The sequence below is a fragment of the Tupaia chinensis genome, unplaced genomic scaffold (assembly GCF_000334495.1).
Source record: "Tupaia chinensis unplaced genomic scaffold, TupChi_1.0 Scaffold000085_1, whole genome shotgun sequence".
Lineage (NCBI taxonomy): Eukaryota > Metazoa > Chordata > Mammalia > Scandentia > Tupaiidae > Tupaia > Tupaia belangeri.
In genome coordinates, this window is record NW_006159547.1 from 6,775,716 (window position 1) to 6,794,096 (window position 18,381).

The following is an 18,381-nucleotide window of genomic DNA, read 5'->3' on the forward strand; positions in this document are numbered from 1 at the left end:
GTCTGGCGAGCGCATTTACCCTATAGCAAAAACCTCTCAAAAAAAAAAAAAACAAAATAAGAACTATTCACCTTGTGTATGTATAGATCTAGAACCATTCGCCGGGGCAGAATGTGCATCAGACACTTCTAGAAGAAGGAAGCCTTTCTCTGCATTGCTTTTATTCTATTAAAAATAATTAAGACTTTGAGACCCCGCATCTCTTTTTGCAGGCCCTTCTTTGTTTTAACCTCTACCAAAATATTTCATGAAAGCAATCTGTAGGGTTTTTGGGTTGTACCAGTTTCTCAGTGCAATGCTTCTGTGGATTCATCTTTCCCAGACATTGCCTTTAGTTACTTACTCTTTCTTGTTCATCAGAACTTATCTGATCAAATTTTAGTTTTCTTATAGATTCTCCTTGTTTTCAAAGTGAAGATAAACTTAAGACATAAATCCTTAATGAATCAATGGTTTAAGAAAATGGGGGAAATGTTACCTCTTCTTTCTATGTTAGGTGACAACTAAGATAAAATTGTATTAGGTCATCTTAGTAACACCTTTTTGGAACTAGTGTCCATTTCTTTATTTATAATTAATTTATATTTAAATTGCACCTAGAATTCGCAATCTTATATGATGGAATCAGATCAGTAGTGAACATATATTTTAAGCAGACAGGCAAAGCTTTACTACTCAAATCAAGATTTCCTAATCATGTCATGCATTTGACTCACCTGGGCTGTTAAAAATATATAGTCTTAAGATAAATTTACATCTAAGTTCTGGGTCAAATGATGTAATCACTAAGGAACAGGGTGAAGAACAAGATCCCTTCAAAGAAATATTATAGCAAACAGCATAGATAAAAGCCTATAAAGTTTTGTATTATTGGTTATTAAGAACTACTTATAGGAACCAGCAGATAGAGTAATGATTACATTGCTGGACTCCCACATAGTCTACCACAGTGCAAGTCCCGGACCTCGTGGCTTAAAACTCAAGCCCGGCATGTGTGCATGCATGCATGCTCAAAATCCCAAGAAGAGAATGGATGAGAAGGGATTGTGATGTGGCCACCCCCCTCCAGAGGGGGGGTGATTTCTTGCTTTCTGTCTCTCCATTTCTCTCTGACTTTCAGCAAGTGCATGCACACACCCTATAGGAAAAATCTCTCTTTAAAAGAAAAAAGAAAACAAACAAACAAAACTCCTTGTCCTAGTAGAGTTTGCCATTTATTAGAAAAGATCTAATTTGACAAATGTGCAATTTTTAAAATTCTAATTATTAGTATAACTGTTCTCCCAAATTATTTACCAAGAAAAAAGAGAGATCTAAACCTTTCTGGGCATGTGCAACTGTAAAATTTATGTCTAAGCTATGACCTGATGGAAGTGTGTAAAGAGGGAGAAATGGTCATGCCAGGCAAAGTGAGTAATAACTTCATAAAGACGTATTCTTATCCTTACGTATTCTCAGAGGCTCTGACAGGATGAATCAAATGAATTCCAAAAGGTTCCAATTTTTCTAATTTTATTTTTGTTATATTGTATTTCAGAATACAAATGCCAAAATGATTAAAATAATCTTCTAGAGTAGATATACAGTATTTTGTTGAGTTCAACATGTTAATTACAATTATATATCAATGAAACATTTTATATGAAAAAGAAAATCCTTAAGGATATACTGAAGATTAACTTATAAAAAAGTACCGATAATTATCTCATAATCCACACACAAACACCTTAAAGCATATCATAGACTATAAGTGCTTAGTTGCACATGCTAGTTTCTAAATCAGTCTTTTTTAAAATTGAAGTCCTTTTATCCTTTCATAAACAAAAGATAGATTTTACAAAGATGCCAGGAGAAATATTTATAATTTTTTTTGCTTTGACAAATAAAAGGGAATTCTCCTTAGAGATAATTAATATTTTGGGAAATAGAATATTTTAAAATAATATGGGTATTCTCACAATAATCAACATTCAATAGAATTTTTATTGTAGTGACAGTGAAAGTAACAGAATAAAAATACCAAATATAACTGTCATCATTATTCCTTAGAACTCATCTTGGGCCAGTTGGTGTCTGATGACTAAGAAGCCTGGATTCCACATGGCTGACTATATGGTTTGAGTCTCAGACCCCTTGGCTTGAAAACTACACTGGGAATGTATACATGTGTGTCCAAAGTCCAGAAGAGAGAAATGGAAGAGAAGGGATTGCTTTGTGATCATCCTTTATGGGGGATGCTTTTTCACTTTTCTCTCTGTCTCTCTGTCCCTCTCTGGCAAGTGCATGCATCCTCTGGCAATTTAACAAAAAAACAAAAACAAAAACAAAAACAAGAACTCATCTCATTTCATAAACATTTCTCTTCTCAATCAACTTTATAAAAGAAAACTATTGTTACCAAAATAATGAATATATATGCAGCTATAGATGGAATTTCTCAGAGAATCAGAAAGAAATTAAAATAGTATAGGTAGCATTTTCTCTGACTTAGTATAGATAGTAATCAGTGTATAAACTATATGCATGTCAACTATATATGTTATGTATAAATTAACATTATTCAAAGATCATAACAAATATTTAGAGAAAATACTTAGAATTTCTATTAGCTATTTATGAATTCACTTTCCATGTGTAACTATACCAATCAGCCAAATTTTAGTGAATTATATTTGCTTAGATGCAAAACCCTGTATTTTAGTACTCTCAAACATTACGACAGTTAAGTTGTCATATAGTAGCTGAGAAATGACATTCTAAATGGAAGTAAAACTTGGCTAATTAGTTGTGGTAATTTTTTAAAATTGCTTATTCAATGCAGAAGAGCTAAAGTATTTGTATTCTTACACTATTATAGCAAAATTGCAGGTAGATCCTAAGCTATTTTCTTGGTCATGTGCTACATTGGTATTTCCTTTGTAAACCATTCCATTTTTAAGACTCAGTGAACAGATTTGGATGTTACTTCACAGTTTAATGATGCAACTGAAATGAAGGAATGTATATTTCACTTGTGAGGTCAGTCAATTTAACTCTTCTTCCAATGTTATGCTTTTCACTTTTCCGTGTTCTGCATATGTGATTTTTTTTCCTACCTATTTTTTATTGTCAGGGAGCTCTTTTACTTTTATTGTGCATTATATTTATTCACCCATAAAGTTTTTACTTTTATTAGAGAATGATAATTTACCGAGATGTGCTTGAACAGTAGGTGAGTCACTGTGACATACCCCTTGTTCAATTTTCTCATGAATTTTTTTTTCCATTGAATCACAGAAACAGATGTTCTAACACCACCATGCAAAATCTTCCTTTATCATCTCATTTTGAAAGTAAACAATCAGTCTCTGTGCCCACAGAGAAAACCACTGAACCTGATTCACTTACCAGAAAGTGTATATAAAAATTCTGTGCATTTTCACGTTAACCTTTTCTTATAATCATTTAGTAAAATTTACTGTTCTCTACCTTAACTTTTCAGCTCCTGATACTCCCCCTCAAGATTTCTCTGTGAAACAGTTGTCTGGTGTCACAGTGAAGTTGTCATGGCAACCACCCCTGGAGCCAAATGGAATTATCCTCTATTACACAGTTTATGTCTGGTAAGATTTTTTTTTTCTTTTGGAAATAGTTCTGAGAACAAATATTAATCTGTAACATAATAGGAATGTAGTTTTTTTTATTTCAGAATGTGATGCTTCATTAGGAACCTAATTATTAGGCTAGTTAATATGCTTTTAATAAGAAACAAGTTTTTCTCATATTATGCAGTGATCCAAACACAATGATGATATTTTTGCAATCAAAACATAAACAATTATGTTATATATAAGTTTATTAAGTGAATATAAGCATATAGTTTTAATCTCCTCTAAAGTATTATCCAGTGTCTTTCTATGTCTCTATCTTCTATTTAACTTCCTTTAAGCAGACATATTTTAATAAATATTTAACTGAAAGGTTTTTTTTTCAGAAATTTGTGATTTAAGGTCAATTTTTCATCAAACTTAAGCAGTGTTTACTTTTCCGGTCATTTTTATCCTGATGCCTATTTATTCTTCAATTATGAAAACGATGATACCCTACAGTGTACCTAGTATCATTTAACATGAAAAGTCATAGATTAAAATACTCATTTTGATCTAATATAGTTCCTCCTAAGAGGATTATCCAGTTATGTAACATGTCTTAATTTTTTTTGAATATTTCAACTCAGAAAATGCAATTAACACAGTACTTTATAAAATAAAATAATTACTTTGGCATTTCTGATTTGGTAGGGTCAGTATTGAGAGACTGTGTTGTTTTTAAGAAGTCTACTCTTAACTGAGAGTTCCAGCTAAATCCCCTTTAAACCCATTGCATACATCTAAGACTACATTTCACTGTACTCTGCATTACCTGATTCTTAGTCCTCTTCCCTAGTTAGGATGAAATTGGGAGTGTCCAAAGAGAGGTTAGTGAAAATAAAACTGGGAAGAAGGTAACCATTTTCCTCCAATATCCTATACCATTTATTTATTTTTTTACTCATTCAACAAAACTAATAGAGTACCTATGAATAAGACACATAAGACCCCCTACCCTTTAGGATTTATATTCTAAAGAGATAACTGGATGTATACATACACTGACAAACAAAAGTATGTCAGGGGAAAAAAGGCTACTTCTGGTAGGATGCTCTAGGATGTCTTCTTTAAAGAAGTGGCAATGAACTGTGATCAGAATGACAGGAAACAGTTTCTTGTCATGTGAAGATCTACAGGATGGAACTCTCCAGAAGGAAGAAATATCAAGTATATAAGTTCTGCGGGAAAAGACAACTTGTTATTTTAAAGGCCAGAGAGGTTAATGTTGTTGGAAATTAGGAAACTGGTGGCAGGAGGCAGACAAAGTTCAGGAACCAAGCCATGGTAAGAATTTGGTTTTTATGTTAACTTGAAATATTGGAGAATCTGAAACACTTTGGATTCTTCATGAAGAATGGGTTCTAAGAAGCACAAGTGTTAGTGGGAATACTATAGATAGAGGCTATTTTAAGTATTCTGGGCAAGAAATGATACTGGAAATGGAGAGAAATGGGCAGCTTTCAGCCACATTTAGGAAGAAGAGCTGATAGAACTCAATGAAAGATTGGCTATGAAAATAAGAAAAAGAGATGAACTAAGGATGACTTCTAGATTTTTGAATCAAGGGTGATGATCCCTAGATTTTTAATGCTATTTACTAAGCTAGAAGAAAATGTAAATGAAACAGGTTAGTGAAGAGAATCAAGATTTTTCTGGCTGAGTTTTCCAGGCCCATATTGTGGGAAACAATCCTGTTTCTTCACAGTGATCACACTTCCTTTCCCAGAATCTTGTGGTATGTGTAGCAAACTTAGAAACACACATGGTTAGATACTGTGTTAAGGGATGTTTTTTAACTGGCTCCTTCTTTCTGGTATGAACTGTTACAGTTAAGAGGAATCACATATTCTAGGAAATGAGCTATAATTTCAGATGTCTACTTTAAATTCTGAAAGTAGCAGGATTTATTGAGAATAGGTAATATCACTTAGGTACATTAATCTAGTCCTCACGATTATGGCAAGACTAGAAACTGATGAGTGATATTTCATATGTTGTAAGACATAACCTCTTACTCTACCTGATCTTTGTGCTTTTTGCAATGATGATGAACCTTGTGAGAGCACTGATTCAAGGTAACTAGTTCTTTTCTCATTCATCCTCTAGGTTTAGTTCAAGTTCTTTTGAGTGAAAATTCAAAGTTCACCTCCTAATTGTGCTTTTTCTCTTGCCTTTTCTGTCTTTCCAGAAGTATTCCTCTTTTTTTCTTGCTTCCCAAGATAGATTCTCAATATAGGAAAAACCAGTGAAAGTGGAATGAGGTGGTCTCAAGTCTGTGATATGTTAATAGAACTAATTATGTGCTACTGTGCAATTACAGTTTTGAGTTTCAAGGGTCTTATTTTGGTTTTATTCTTGATCCAACTTCGAGGTCCTGATTATCTTAGCACATCTGTCTGACCCTCTAGTAGCTAGATACTAACAGTTGTTTCTCTTACCAATCTGCAGAGTGCTTGATTTGGCTAGGTTACTTCTGTACCCTTCTCTAACTGGATGGTTTGCTAGATGAGCTCTTAGATCTTGCATAACATACTGTTATCCTAAACACAAGAGTTTCCTAAAGGACTTGTTATTTTTCTCTTTATGCTGAAAGGAAAGAAAAAGCCCTTTTCACACTGGGATTTCTCTCCCCAAAACATTTTTTAAAAATCATTCCAATGTCTGTAAGATCTTAGGACAGTCTAGTCTGACTGCTTTGCCTTTTTTTCCTTTTCTCTCTCTTTTTTTCCCCTTTTCTTTAGAAAAGTTAATGTATTTTATTTTATTTTAATTTCTTTTATACATTCAATCACTATACATCACTTAGCTTGTAAAGTGAATTTTCCAATATGAATACATTTCACACCAGTCCAGTTGGGGATATTAAGCATGTTATCATCAACAAATACTAATCCATTTCTTTGTCTCATAAATGTCTTGTCTCTTGATTTTTCTCTTTAATATATTTCCTTAGACACTCCTCCTTCTCCTACCCTCTTCCCACACTGTATCCAGTACCTATAACCATTTTTCATGTTTCTATATCCTTTAATCTTTCATTTTCAGCCATAGAGTGCAGACAGTTGGTATATATATTAGCGGAGACATATAATGTCTCTCATAGCCTGGCTTGCTTAATTCAGCAGTAAATCTTTCATATTCATCTACTTTCTATCAAAAGCCAGGGTCTTGTTTTTTTATGGCTGAGTAGTATTTCATAAAGTATATGTGCCACACTTAACCCTTTTCCATGCTTCGATATACTCTAAACTTTCCATTTCTGCCTAGAGTGTGGAAAGTTGGTATATTAAGTGGCTATTTCCCATCTCTCTCTTTCATAGCTTGGCTTGCTTCACTCAGCAATAAATTTTCCATATTCGTTCACTTCCTATCAAATGGCAGGATCATGTTTGTTTGTTTGTTTTTAAGGCTGAGTTGTATTCCATAGACTAAAAGTGCCATACTCTTTCAATCCATTCATCTGTTTGTGGATATTTGGGTGGATTCCATGTCTTTACTATTGTGAATAATGCCGCAATAAACATAGATGTGCAAGCACTTTTCCGACTAAGCATTTTCTTGTCCTTTGGGTAGTTACCCCGGAGTGGGATTACTAGATTACATGGTAGTTCTATCTGTAGATCTTTGAGGAATATCCATATTGTTCTCCACAGTTGCTGGAATAATTTACATTTCTACCAGTAGTGTAGGAGAATTCTCGTTTCACCATATCCCCACCAGCACTCATATATTTTTTTTAATCGTAGTCATTCTGACTGAGGCCTTTCACTCTTTCTTGATAATTTTTCTTCTTCTTTTTGACTTATGGAAATTTCCTATTTTCAGCCCATATTTCTTTAGAACTCTGTGGTCTCAAATCATCTAAAATTGACTCTTGGTGTATAAATAGATTATGAAAACACTGTTCTCTCAACAAAAGCGTCATTTTTTACACACGCCCAATTGGCTTTAGGATCTAGTTTATTCATTGCTATATTTAGAACAGAAAACTACCTGATGCATAATTGAAATTTGATATTTGTTGAGTGGGTGTATTTAAGAGTTAAAAACTTAATGTTGCCTTTTTATTTTGCATTTCTGCCATAAGAATAGTAATAATTTTTCAGAAAATTAATGCCTCAATAGGATAGGATAAGGTCACATAAAGAAAGAACAAAAAAGGAAAAACATTTTAACATGTTCAAGAATATTATCTATCCTATGAAAAATACATATATAAACATTATATATATGTATGTGACAACATCTTCTTACTAATGTACTTGGAAGCATTAGCTAGAATAATTTAGGGAGCAGTGATAATTTTGGAATCTTTCATTAGCGATTACTAATGCCTTTTGTAGACTTTTGCAACAATCAATTTTATTATTGGAGGCAAGTTTTGCAATATGATGCACATGGGTTTTGAATTAGTGAGACATGGTTTTTGAATCCTGGTTCTTCTACTCGATTATGTGTCGTTCCATTAAAATAAACAGTGGCCGTATTAGTGATGGCTATTATTATCAGCAGGATCCTCATTTCCGGAGTACATATTCTTTCTTAATTCTTTGTTCCTATTATTGCAGTTGTTTAAATAATTGCCCAAATCCTCATTCGGGGACAATCCTGCCATATTTCAATCCTTCTGCGTCAGCCTCCCAGCTCAGTCTAGGTCATCACACCTGGCTTTTCTTCGTTCTTTTTTTCTTTTTTTTCTTTAGGGGGAGATTTTTGCTATAAGGTGTGTGTGCTCACCAGAGAGACAGAGAAACAGAAAGCGAGAAATTATACCCCAGGGGGATGACTGCACTGCAATCCCTTCTCGTCCATTCTCTTCTTGGGATTTTTGGTAGGCACGCCTATGTGCCCAGTGTGAGTTTTAAGTCATGGGTCAGATGCTTGAACCTGCGGTCTCCTATGTGGGAGTCCAGCAACATAATCATTATGCTGGTCTCAACACCTGACATTTTTCTTACAGAAGGTCTCACTTTGTGGCCTAGCCATTCCTTGAGTTTGTGATCCTCTTGCCTCAGGATTGCTAGGATTATAGGCATGTGCCACTGCACCTCGCCTTTGGTTGGACACAGGATTTGAGCCCCAGCCTCGATGTGATCTCAGTCTGGGGAGCACAGCATCTCAGCAGCCTATATCACCAACCCTGGGCCACCAAATTCTTATAAAAACATTCCTTTGGATATTTTCTCTTTTTGGTATATCTTCAAACTGTAGTCTGCCTATTACATTTGTCATATTGGGTGGCCTCTCTTTGTGATAAATATATTTGTGATAAATTTACAAATTACCACATGAAGATTAATGTATAATCATTTGATATCTACTACTATGTAAGTCACGTTTGATTTGTAGAGGGTATGGTCAGAAATCAGTTTTAATCCATTGCATTTTTAAATGGTTTTTCTTTCTGAAATTCACTTTGTGAAACAACGTTTATCATCTATCAGGATATTAAAGTAGCATTTTTCGTCTGGTGAAATTGATATATTATACTTATATGTTTTCAAATGATACACAAGCCTTGCATTCCTAGGGCAACCACCATTAAATAAATGGATTTTATGAGAGTGCCATAAGCGAACTGAGGCATGGTGTTCTAGTAGACTAATATAAAACTTACTCATTTACTATGTCTTTGTATTCAACTTGGACTTGTTTAGCATTTTTCCTTCTATATGTGTCAGCGAAATTTAATAGTAGTTTTCCTCTTTGTTTATAAAACTTCTTCGTCTATGAAGTTTGGTTAAATGACTATGGGAAGAAAGTAATGCTGAAAATTCTAGCTTATACCAATCTTGGCTTTAAAATGTTTTCCAATTTTCTTAGTAGTAATTATGAGAGGTAATTCTGAATCAGACTGTTTGACAAATGTTTATCAACATCCATGGGAAATACAGAATGTACAGAAGCTTAAAGTGATTGTAGACTTGTTGGAGTTAAAGTAATCCATGTGAAATAATTTAAAAATATGTGTTGGCCTAACTGATGTGATACAACAGTAACACAATGGCCTTGCAAAGCTGGAGACCATATGGCTGACTGCAAGTCTGGATCCCCTGGTCAGCTTGAAAACACACTGAGCATGTGCACAGGGGTTCCCAACCTCCTGAGGAGATGGAGGGCTGGGGAAAGGGAATCATAATGTGACAAGATCCCATCAAGGATAGTCTCTTTCTCTCTGTATCTTGGGTGCATATGTACTATAATAAAAGAAAAGAAAAGGGAAGAAAAGGAAAGGAAAGAAAAGAAAAGAAGAAAAAATTACTGAGCAGTCTATTAGAAAGTCAAAATTCTAATGCATTATTTTTTTTAATTAAATGTCTCTTTTCAAATTATTTCCCTGACTACATAAAAGCTTGCCTTTATAAATGACCTCTGTATGCTAAAATAGTATACCTGGTACTGTTTCTTCTAGTTTTCTAAAAGATTTTCCCTCTATTTAAAATTACCTAGGGCCAGATGGTGGAGCAGCAGTCACACAACTGAACTACATGAGAACAATCTTAGTTGGTGTCTGAGAGCCTCCATGTGCATGCCAGTCACACACACACATGCACATGATCTAGCCTGGCTAAGGCTAGGGTGGATTGTGGTTTGAGGACCTCATTGGTGCTTCCTCTCTCTCTCTTTTTCTGTCTTACTCTCTTCAAAACAAATAACAACAACAAATAACACAGGGACCTAATGCTTAGAGCATGAGATAGATCAGTAATCGAAATGGGAAGGGAGCCATTTCAGATTTCTTCAGTTTATATCCTACTTTGGAGTGAAGGTGGTAAAGGCAGATTAGTGAGTCAGGAGAACCTCGCAGCAGAGGCAGTATATAAAGGATTGGAGGCAGCATGAATAACTCAAATTGTTTAGAATGGCATTATAGAAATGGAATATTGGCATTAAGTTGAGGGGATGAGAGAAATAAATAAAGATAGATGAACTAATTGAGTGTAAACGTGCTTTTTGGAATTTAATATGAGATTTCTGGTGAGGTGGTCAGAACTCTGTCTCAGCTCTATCCTCTTAATCATTTTTAAGAATCATTCTAAGCTTGGGTGCCACGGTTACAAATACGCTACTTGTGGACCACCCATGCTTTGCCAGACTGACAGATAGTTCAGAAATTCAGAATTCTCAGCATTTAAAAATGAGTAGATTTAGTAAAACATTAGTTTTTTTTTTAACAGTGATCCAAATAATTTTGCCATCTTCCCCCCTAATGAAAATCAACCAGAATAGAATTGGAAATGTCTTTTTAGTTGGAGTGTTTGCCCTGCATTTACCATAGTTCTACCAAACCCTGTTGTAAACTTCTCTGTAATGTGTTTTTACCTGTCTGGATCTTGAGTTTTTAACTTTTGATTTAGAGGGTCTACCTACCGTATTTGTGAAATATGTAAAGCTCAGAAAGATTCTGAGTTCTTTGCATTACAGAGTTGAAGAACAAAATGTCTCAGCTGATCAAAGGGCTTAGGAGGGATGAGCCCTATAGTATAATGGTACCTACTATACTGTAGCATACTAATAGTAACTACTATGGTATAGTAGTTATCATTTTGGGACAAATATGTCTTGCATATATTTTCTTGTTTATTTTTAGCATAAATATAGTAAAGAGAAAAATATTATCCCCATTTTATGGTTAAGAAAACCGAGGTTTGGTAAAGTTAAGAACTTGCTTAATGTGGGGCCAGAAGGTAGTGTGGTGTATTCACATACACACACACACACACACACACACACACACACACACACACTTGTAAATGTGTTATTTTTGTAGTTCTATTCTTTTTTTAAAATAATGTTTCCAGAGGCAATACAGGGCCTTTTATGATTCTAGACAAATTTTATGATTATTTTTCTAATTCTGTGAAGAATGTACCTGGTAATTTGATTGGGATTGCATTAAATTTATAAATTAATTTGGGTAGAATTGACTCTTTTTGAAAGATTTTTGCTCTAGGGCAACATGTACTTGCCAGAGAGACATACAGAGACAGAGAAACAGAAAGTGAGAAATCACCCCAGGGAGCTGCCCATGCTGCTGTCTCTTCTCTTCTAGTCTCCTCTTGGAATTTTGGGCACTTGCACACATTCATCCAGCCTGAGTTTCAAGTCTCTGAGTCTAGAATTCAAACTGTGGTCGACATGTGGGAGTCCAGCACCTTAACCACCAAGCCAACTGCTGGCCCCTTTAAAATTCTTTATGAGGACTCTCTGAGAAATGAAAAGTGATGAACATTTAGATTTTTTGAAGGCTTGTTAAGAGGAATGAATGTGGTGATCAAGTATTTGGAACTATTAAAGAAAGAATAAAAGAATGCCTTTTTAAAAGTGAAAGGGCATTGATTTACTTTAAAAATTTTGATTCAGGTAATTATTTTCAACTTCTCCATTTGTAGAGTTATAATGTAAAAGCCTTTACTAACAATTCACCACTGATTGCTATACATTAAGAATTTTGCATCATTGTAGCTTTTTAAAGAACTTTTTATTCTCTATTGTAATTGGCAAATTTAGGGAGGAAATGTTTTACTTAGTTGTTGATTAAATGTGTAAAAAGACAGTTTTTCTTCACAATGTTAATTTTATAATTATATTTACAGAACTTATAACCTTCTTAATTTCCCAGTAGAAAAATGTTTTGAAAAATAATTTACACTATCTAAACTCTGTTGAATAACTGTTAAACCTTCTAGACATTTGAACTCAATTTTATTTAGGCCAAAGTTATTTTATTTTCTATTATATTACAGTATTGTTATTCACTGAAAGGATTTTCCTCTGAATAAAATCTGTGTTCCAATATTTAATGCATAATGCTTTAAAGTATCAAATATTATGCTTTATTCTGCCTTAGTACAAGAGTGGGTAAATTCTCAAGTAGATAGAAAAGAAATGACTAATAAGTATCTATTTATTATTACTAATTACTAATAATCATATATAACTTACAAGTTACATACTTATAAAAACAAAACTAAAAATTTACAAAGAGGAAAAGTAAAAATAGTAATTTAAAAAATGAAATTAGAAAAGATTTGAGGAACATGCGATCAGCCAGGTGGTGGGGTGGTAAGGTGGCTGGATCCCACATGGCCAGTAGCTCAGTTCAAGTCCCAGACTGGTAACTTGAGGAACACTCTGGGTGTGTGTGTGTGTGTATGTATGAGTGTGCACCCAAAATTCCAAGAGGAAAATGGAAGAGATGGGATTGTGGTGTGGTCATCCCCATTTAGGGGTTCTTTCTCACTTTCTTTCTCTCTCTGGTGAGCATATGTTCTTTTTAGCATATTAAAAAAAAGAAAAAGAAAAAGAAAAAATGGGAAATCTTTTTAAGAAATAAAGAGAAGAGAAAACTCAATGTTAGGAATGAAAACAGAGACATAGCTATAGATACTTACAATTTAGATGCTAATGGGATGTTTTGAGTAACTTTATTACAGATTTTAAAACGTGAGTGAAATATCAATTTCCTCATAAGATATAACATTTATTTTGTAAAAGAGAAAAGAAAAACTGAATAGCTTCCAAGCTGTAAAGGAAAGAAATGGGTAGTTAATAGCCATATTAATGTAGTAGCCCAGTTTCTGAAGTCTTTTTTCAGATTTCTGAAACTTAATGGAATATCTTTTTAAATATATTTTATTTAATTTTAATTTTTTATGCATTCAATCACTATACATCACTTAGCTTGTAAAGTGATTGTTCCAACATGAATACATTTCACACCAGTCCTTTTGAAGTTACTATACAAGTTATCATCAACAGATAATAATCCATTTCTGTGTTCCATAAATATCTTGCCTCTCTATTTTTCTCCTTAGGGTCTTTGGCTGTAAATCATTTGAAGCCAGAGGTCATATCTTTTTTCACTTTTATATTCCCATCACAGAGTAGAGTAGTTGATGTATTTTAAGCTCTCAATATTTATTCAAGAAATTAAAGAAAGTATATATTATAAACTGAAAAGTCTTACATTTTTCAATCTCATTGAACTTTGTACACCTCTGTGGAATCGTTTTACTTGTTTTTGATCAGTTTCTCTCCCATCATCCTCAGAAATGATCTCATATTGTCTTCTCTGTTCTTAAGCCCTTAGCCAAAATCACTCTCCTAATTCACAGCAGGTAAACTCAGTTTTCATTCTGCACTAAAACTCGAGATGCCTATCTCTGAAATTTGACTCTATGTTTCTGCTTCTAAAACCTATCAACTCTTTAATGTCCTCAATATTTGCTCCTTTACATCCTCAATATTTGCTCCTTTCTCAAAGAATAAAATCTCTCTTTCAGCCGAAGAACCATCATTTCTCCCATCTCCTGAGTCCTAGTTCCTTTGCTTCAAAACCAGGGTTTGTAAATGTGTGCTTCCTCAGTTTCCACCTCATCCTCCTCAGTGTTTTTTTTTTTTTTTTCCTAATCTTATAAGGGGATCCTTTCTACTAAAGGCACACGAACAATACGCAGCCAAGCTAAATCAATCCAGTCAACTGGCCAACCAAATGAATACAAGAAGTATAGTAACAGCAAATGAGTACCCAACTTTTACTTAGCTCAGATTGCTAGAATAGTTTCAGGAATGTACAGTTATTATGCCTTGTCAATTTGGGGTTGTTTATTATATAAACTATTATACTGCTTATATTAGGATGCTGTGTGGAGTAATTATTTTAGAATAAGGTACAACACAGAAGAGCAGTTTCTTTATATTGTAGAAAAGTTGGTGAACATTACTGGTTCAGATGAGTAAAACAGTGTGATAGAGCATCAAATAAATCAATGTTGATGTTATTTATTTTGGAGATTAATATTTAGTGAATGAAAGGGTTAGTTTAGAATATTTAGAGCAGATTAAAGGTTTGACAATACATATAAACAGATATGGATGAATGGGTTATTAGTTTAGATTAATCACATGAAACTAAATATTAAATGAGGAACACTAGAATTTAGACTATGACCTTTCAAAATCAAAAATCATTTTCTAGAAAACTATGTATATTCATACTTAAGGAAATAGTGGAAATTTGATCAAGTCTTCTCATGTTGTTTTGGTATTAGAAGTTCCTTCATAGGCTTACCATGACCTTGATGCTGTAAGAGATGAACAGAAAAACTGATAAAAACACATACATACACACAAACTGCTCTTAAGCTCTAGAATTGCCTTATTCCCTAGATATCAAAATGTGCTCTTTCTTTTGGGGGCAAAACAGATAATTAAGTAGGAAGTATTTATCTTAAATACTATATTGATCCCAGCTTAGTACATTTTCTTGGTGTTACCGATGAGTCAAGACGGAAAAATTACATTTTATATTTATGTGAAATAATTTCAAAATAATTAAAATTCTATCAATTTTCTAAATTCAACAAAGCATTTTAAATGTTTTAATCAATTTATAATTAAATTAGTAAAACAATTGCACTGAGGGTTCATCTCAAGATTTTTCTTAGTTTGAAAGTTTGTACTGACTGGGAGGCTTGACAGAAACCGGAAGTGCTCTATTTCAGTGATTAAGTGTCATGTAACACCTATATTCCTTCAATTTCTACTCAGTTTATGACTTTGGATATAGAAAAGTTAGACTTGATTTATCAGGTAGGTTTCCTGTCTTATTCTCCCTACCTCACTCAACTCCCTGTTCTATTCTTAAACTTTACACACTAGCTTTTTAGTAATAATTTCCGGCATCATTAGGTTTATGCTTTATTCTCTTTTTTCTATCCTTAGATCACAATTAATTTCTTTGCTTATAACTTTCTCTTTTTCTTTACTTTTTGCTACTGTGGGGCAATAGGTTATTGCTTTTGTCCTTAAGGAAATTGTTATTATTTGAATTGTTTTACAATTATTTACTGCTTTTCTTTCTATTTTGAGGGTAGAAGTGTATTTTGCTCATATTTATGACTTATACAGTACCTGACACAAAGTAAATGCTGAGTTACTTTGTTGAATATCGACTTTATATGTATCATACCTAAATTCAGAGGGCATAGGGAAGGTATTCAATTTTTTTTTTTGAGAGATTTTCGCTATAGGGCACGTGCGCTTGCCAGACAGACAGAGAGAGACATAGAGACAGAGAGCAAGAAATCACCCCCCAGGGGGGATGGTCATGCCACAATTCCTTCTCCTCCATTCTCCTCTCGGGATCTTGAGCACGCATGCACACGCGCCTGGCGTGAGTTTTAAGCCACTGGGTCCGGGACACGAACCGCGGTCAACTACGTGGGAATCCAGCGACATAGCCATTACGCTAACTGCTGGTTCCCGAGAAGGTATTCAATTTTGTTTGCAGCACTATTTAATGAACAATGCCTCCCTGACTCTCTTGCTCATTGTCAGGGATGTACAAATAAAGTCAGAAATTTTTGGTCAATTATATTTGCACAAATTAAAACCATTAAACAACATCGATGATAGTATAAGAGTTCACTGAAATGGGTACTGTCATATTGTTGGTGTGATTCTAAGTAATAATAAGTTAAAATTTGAAATAGCTACTAATTTGGAGCAGTAAGTATTAAAATATTCAAACCATTTGACTTAACAATCACACAATTAATGAACAGAAATAAGAGTACCATTATGTAAAAATATTTGTTAAATGATGACTATTGCATCATGGTTTGGCTAAGGAATATATGAGAATAAACCTAAATATTAATTCATAGAGTGGTTGAATATCTATGATGCATCCAAATTATGCAGTTACCAAAAAATCCTATAGATCATTATTACTAAAATAAGAGAAAAAAAGATACAAAAGAACATACACTTTTTTTTTTGTAGAGGTTTTTGCTATAGGGCACGTGTGCTCTCCAGACAGACAAAGAGAGACAGAGAGACAGAAAGTGAGAAATCACCCCCCACGGGGGATGGCCATGCTGCAATCCCTTCTCCTCCATTCTCCTCTTGGATCTTGGGCACACATGCACACGCACCCGGCATGAGTTTAAGCCACCAGGTCTGGGACTCGAACCGTGGTCGACTATGTGGGAATCCAGTGACATAGCCATTACGCTAACTGCTGGTCCCAAAAACATGCTTTTATAAATGAAAATAAAACATGATAATGGAACACATAATAATGCTATTGTAATATATTGGATCATCGGAAAAGTCAAAACATATTTTTCTATTTCTTTCTATGCAAAAATGTGTCATGATTTATCCAATGACCCAATATTTAAACTTAAAAAACAAAACGGAGATTTTAAAACCAAACCAACCACGAGTAACAACTCATAGCAATGTCAAAATACGATTTTTGTTTTCTTCCTTTTCTTTTTTGAAAGATTTTTTTCTATAGGGTGTGTGTGCTCACTGGAGACAGAGAGAGACAGAGAGAAAGGGAGAAGTGGAGAAGTTACTCCCCAGGGGTGATGGCCATGCCACAATCCCTTCTTCTCCATAGTCCTCTTGGGATTTGGGGCATGGACACAGCATGTCTAGAATAAATTTCAAACTGCTGGATCTGGGACTTGAACTGCAGTCAGCCCTGTGGGAATGCAGCACCACTGCCACTACACCACCTGCTGCTGCCCCCTCCCCAATTGGATTTCTTTAACATATGGGGGGAGTTTGAGCTTTCTGAGCTGGAGAATTGGTTACTATTATAGATTCCAAGGACAGCAGAGAGCTCAGTCCCAGCTCAAAGGCTTACGTGAGTTACCTACAAATTGGCAAGATCTCCTAAGTGCTCCTAAGGTGGTCTTAGCTCTTCAGTGGCAGCTCATTTCCCTCCCTTCCCTTCCCTTCCTCTCTGTTCCTAGAAGTTTTTTGAGAAATCATCTCTTATGTATCTAAGTCTATTCAGAACTGTTTCAATTAAACTTCTCTTATCCTTGGATTTTTAAAAATCTTATTTATTAAAATATTAGCCATAATCCTAAACTCCAAAAGAAAAAAAAAATCCCAAACAGACAAGACGTTAGCCTAAACTCAAAAAGAAAAAAAAAAAAAATCCCAAACAGACAAGACGTTAGTATCTGGAAAAATTTTTGTGAGCACTATTTTTTATCTGGACATAAACAATAGTTGAAGTAGAAACTATATCTATTTATGCTAACTGAAGTGAATTACAGAGTTTTTAAATTTATAAAGACTATCGTCTTACTAAAATATCTAAATACTTGAAACAATTAAAAAGAAAAAAAAAAAAAATCCCAAACAGACAAGACGTTAGTATCTGGAAAAATTTTTGTGAGCACTATTTTTTATCTGGACATAAACAATAGTTGAAGTAGAAACTATATCTATTTATGCTAACTGAAGTGAATTACAGAGTTTTTAAATTTATAAAGACTATCGTCTTACTAAAATATCTAAATACTTGAAACAATTGACTTTTGATCTGCATGCTCTGAGTAACTCTGTATTATCTCTGGAACACAATTTGGTTTTTCATATAGTAGGCAGTAGGCAGGTATTTATTTGCAATATTTTCCTGTGACGATCAGGGCAAGAAAGTAGTTATGTCAGGTGACAGATCATATTGAAAAATATGTTTGAGAGACCAGCAGGTGGTGTAGTGGTTGAAGTGCTGGCTTCCCACATGGTCAACTGCAGTTTAAAACCTGGAACCAGTGGCTTAAAAATCAGATCAGGCAAAAGCAAAAATAAACAATCAAACAACCACTCTAGGCACATGGGCATGTGTATTAAAAATCCTGAGAGGAGAATGGAGGAGAAGGGATTGTGATGTGGGCATACTTACTGAGGGTTGATTTCTCACTTTTCCTCTCTCTTTCCC

General features: G+C 34.2%; 1 protein-coding gene across 1 annotated transcript in view; it reads left to right on the top strand.

Annotated features, from left to right (window-relative positions):
• The window catches only part of PTPRQ (protein tyrosine phosphatase receptor type Q), a 246,341-nt gene that overhangs the window by 51,210 nt on the left and 176,750 nt on the right, over nucleotides 1-18,381 (top strand). The window contains exon 17 of the mRNA XM_006142866.3: nucleotides 3,482-3,602. Within this exon, the coding sequence (XP_006142928.3) occupies nucleotides 3,482-3,602 (121 nt within the window). The remainder of the gene's footprint in view (nucleotides 1-3,481; nucleotides 3,603-18,381) is intronic.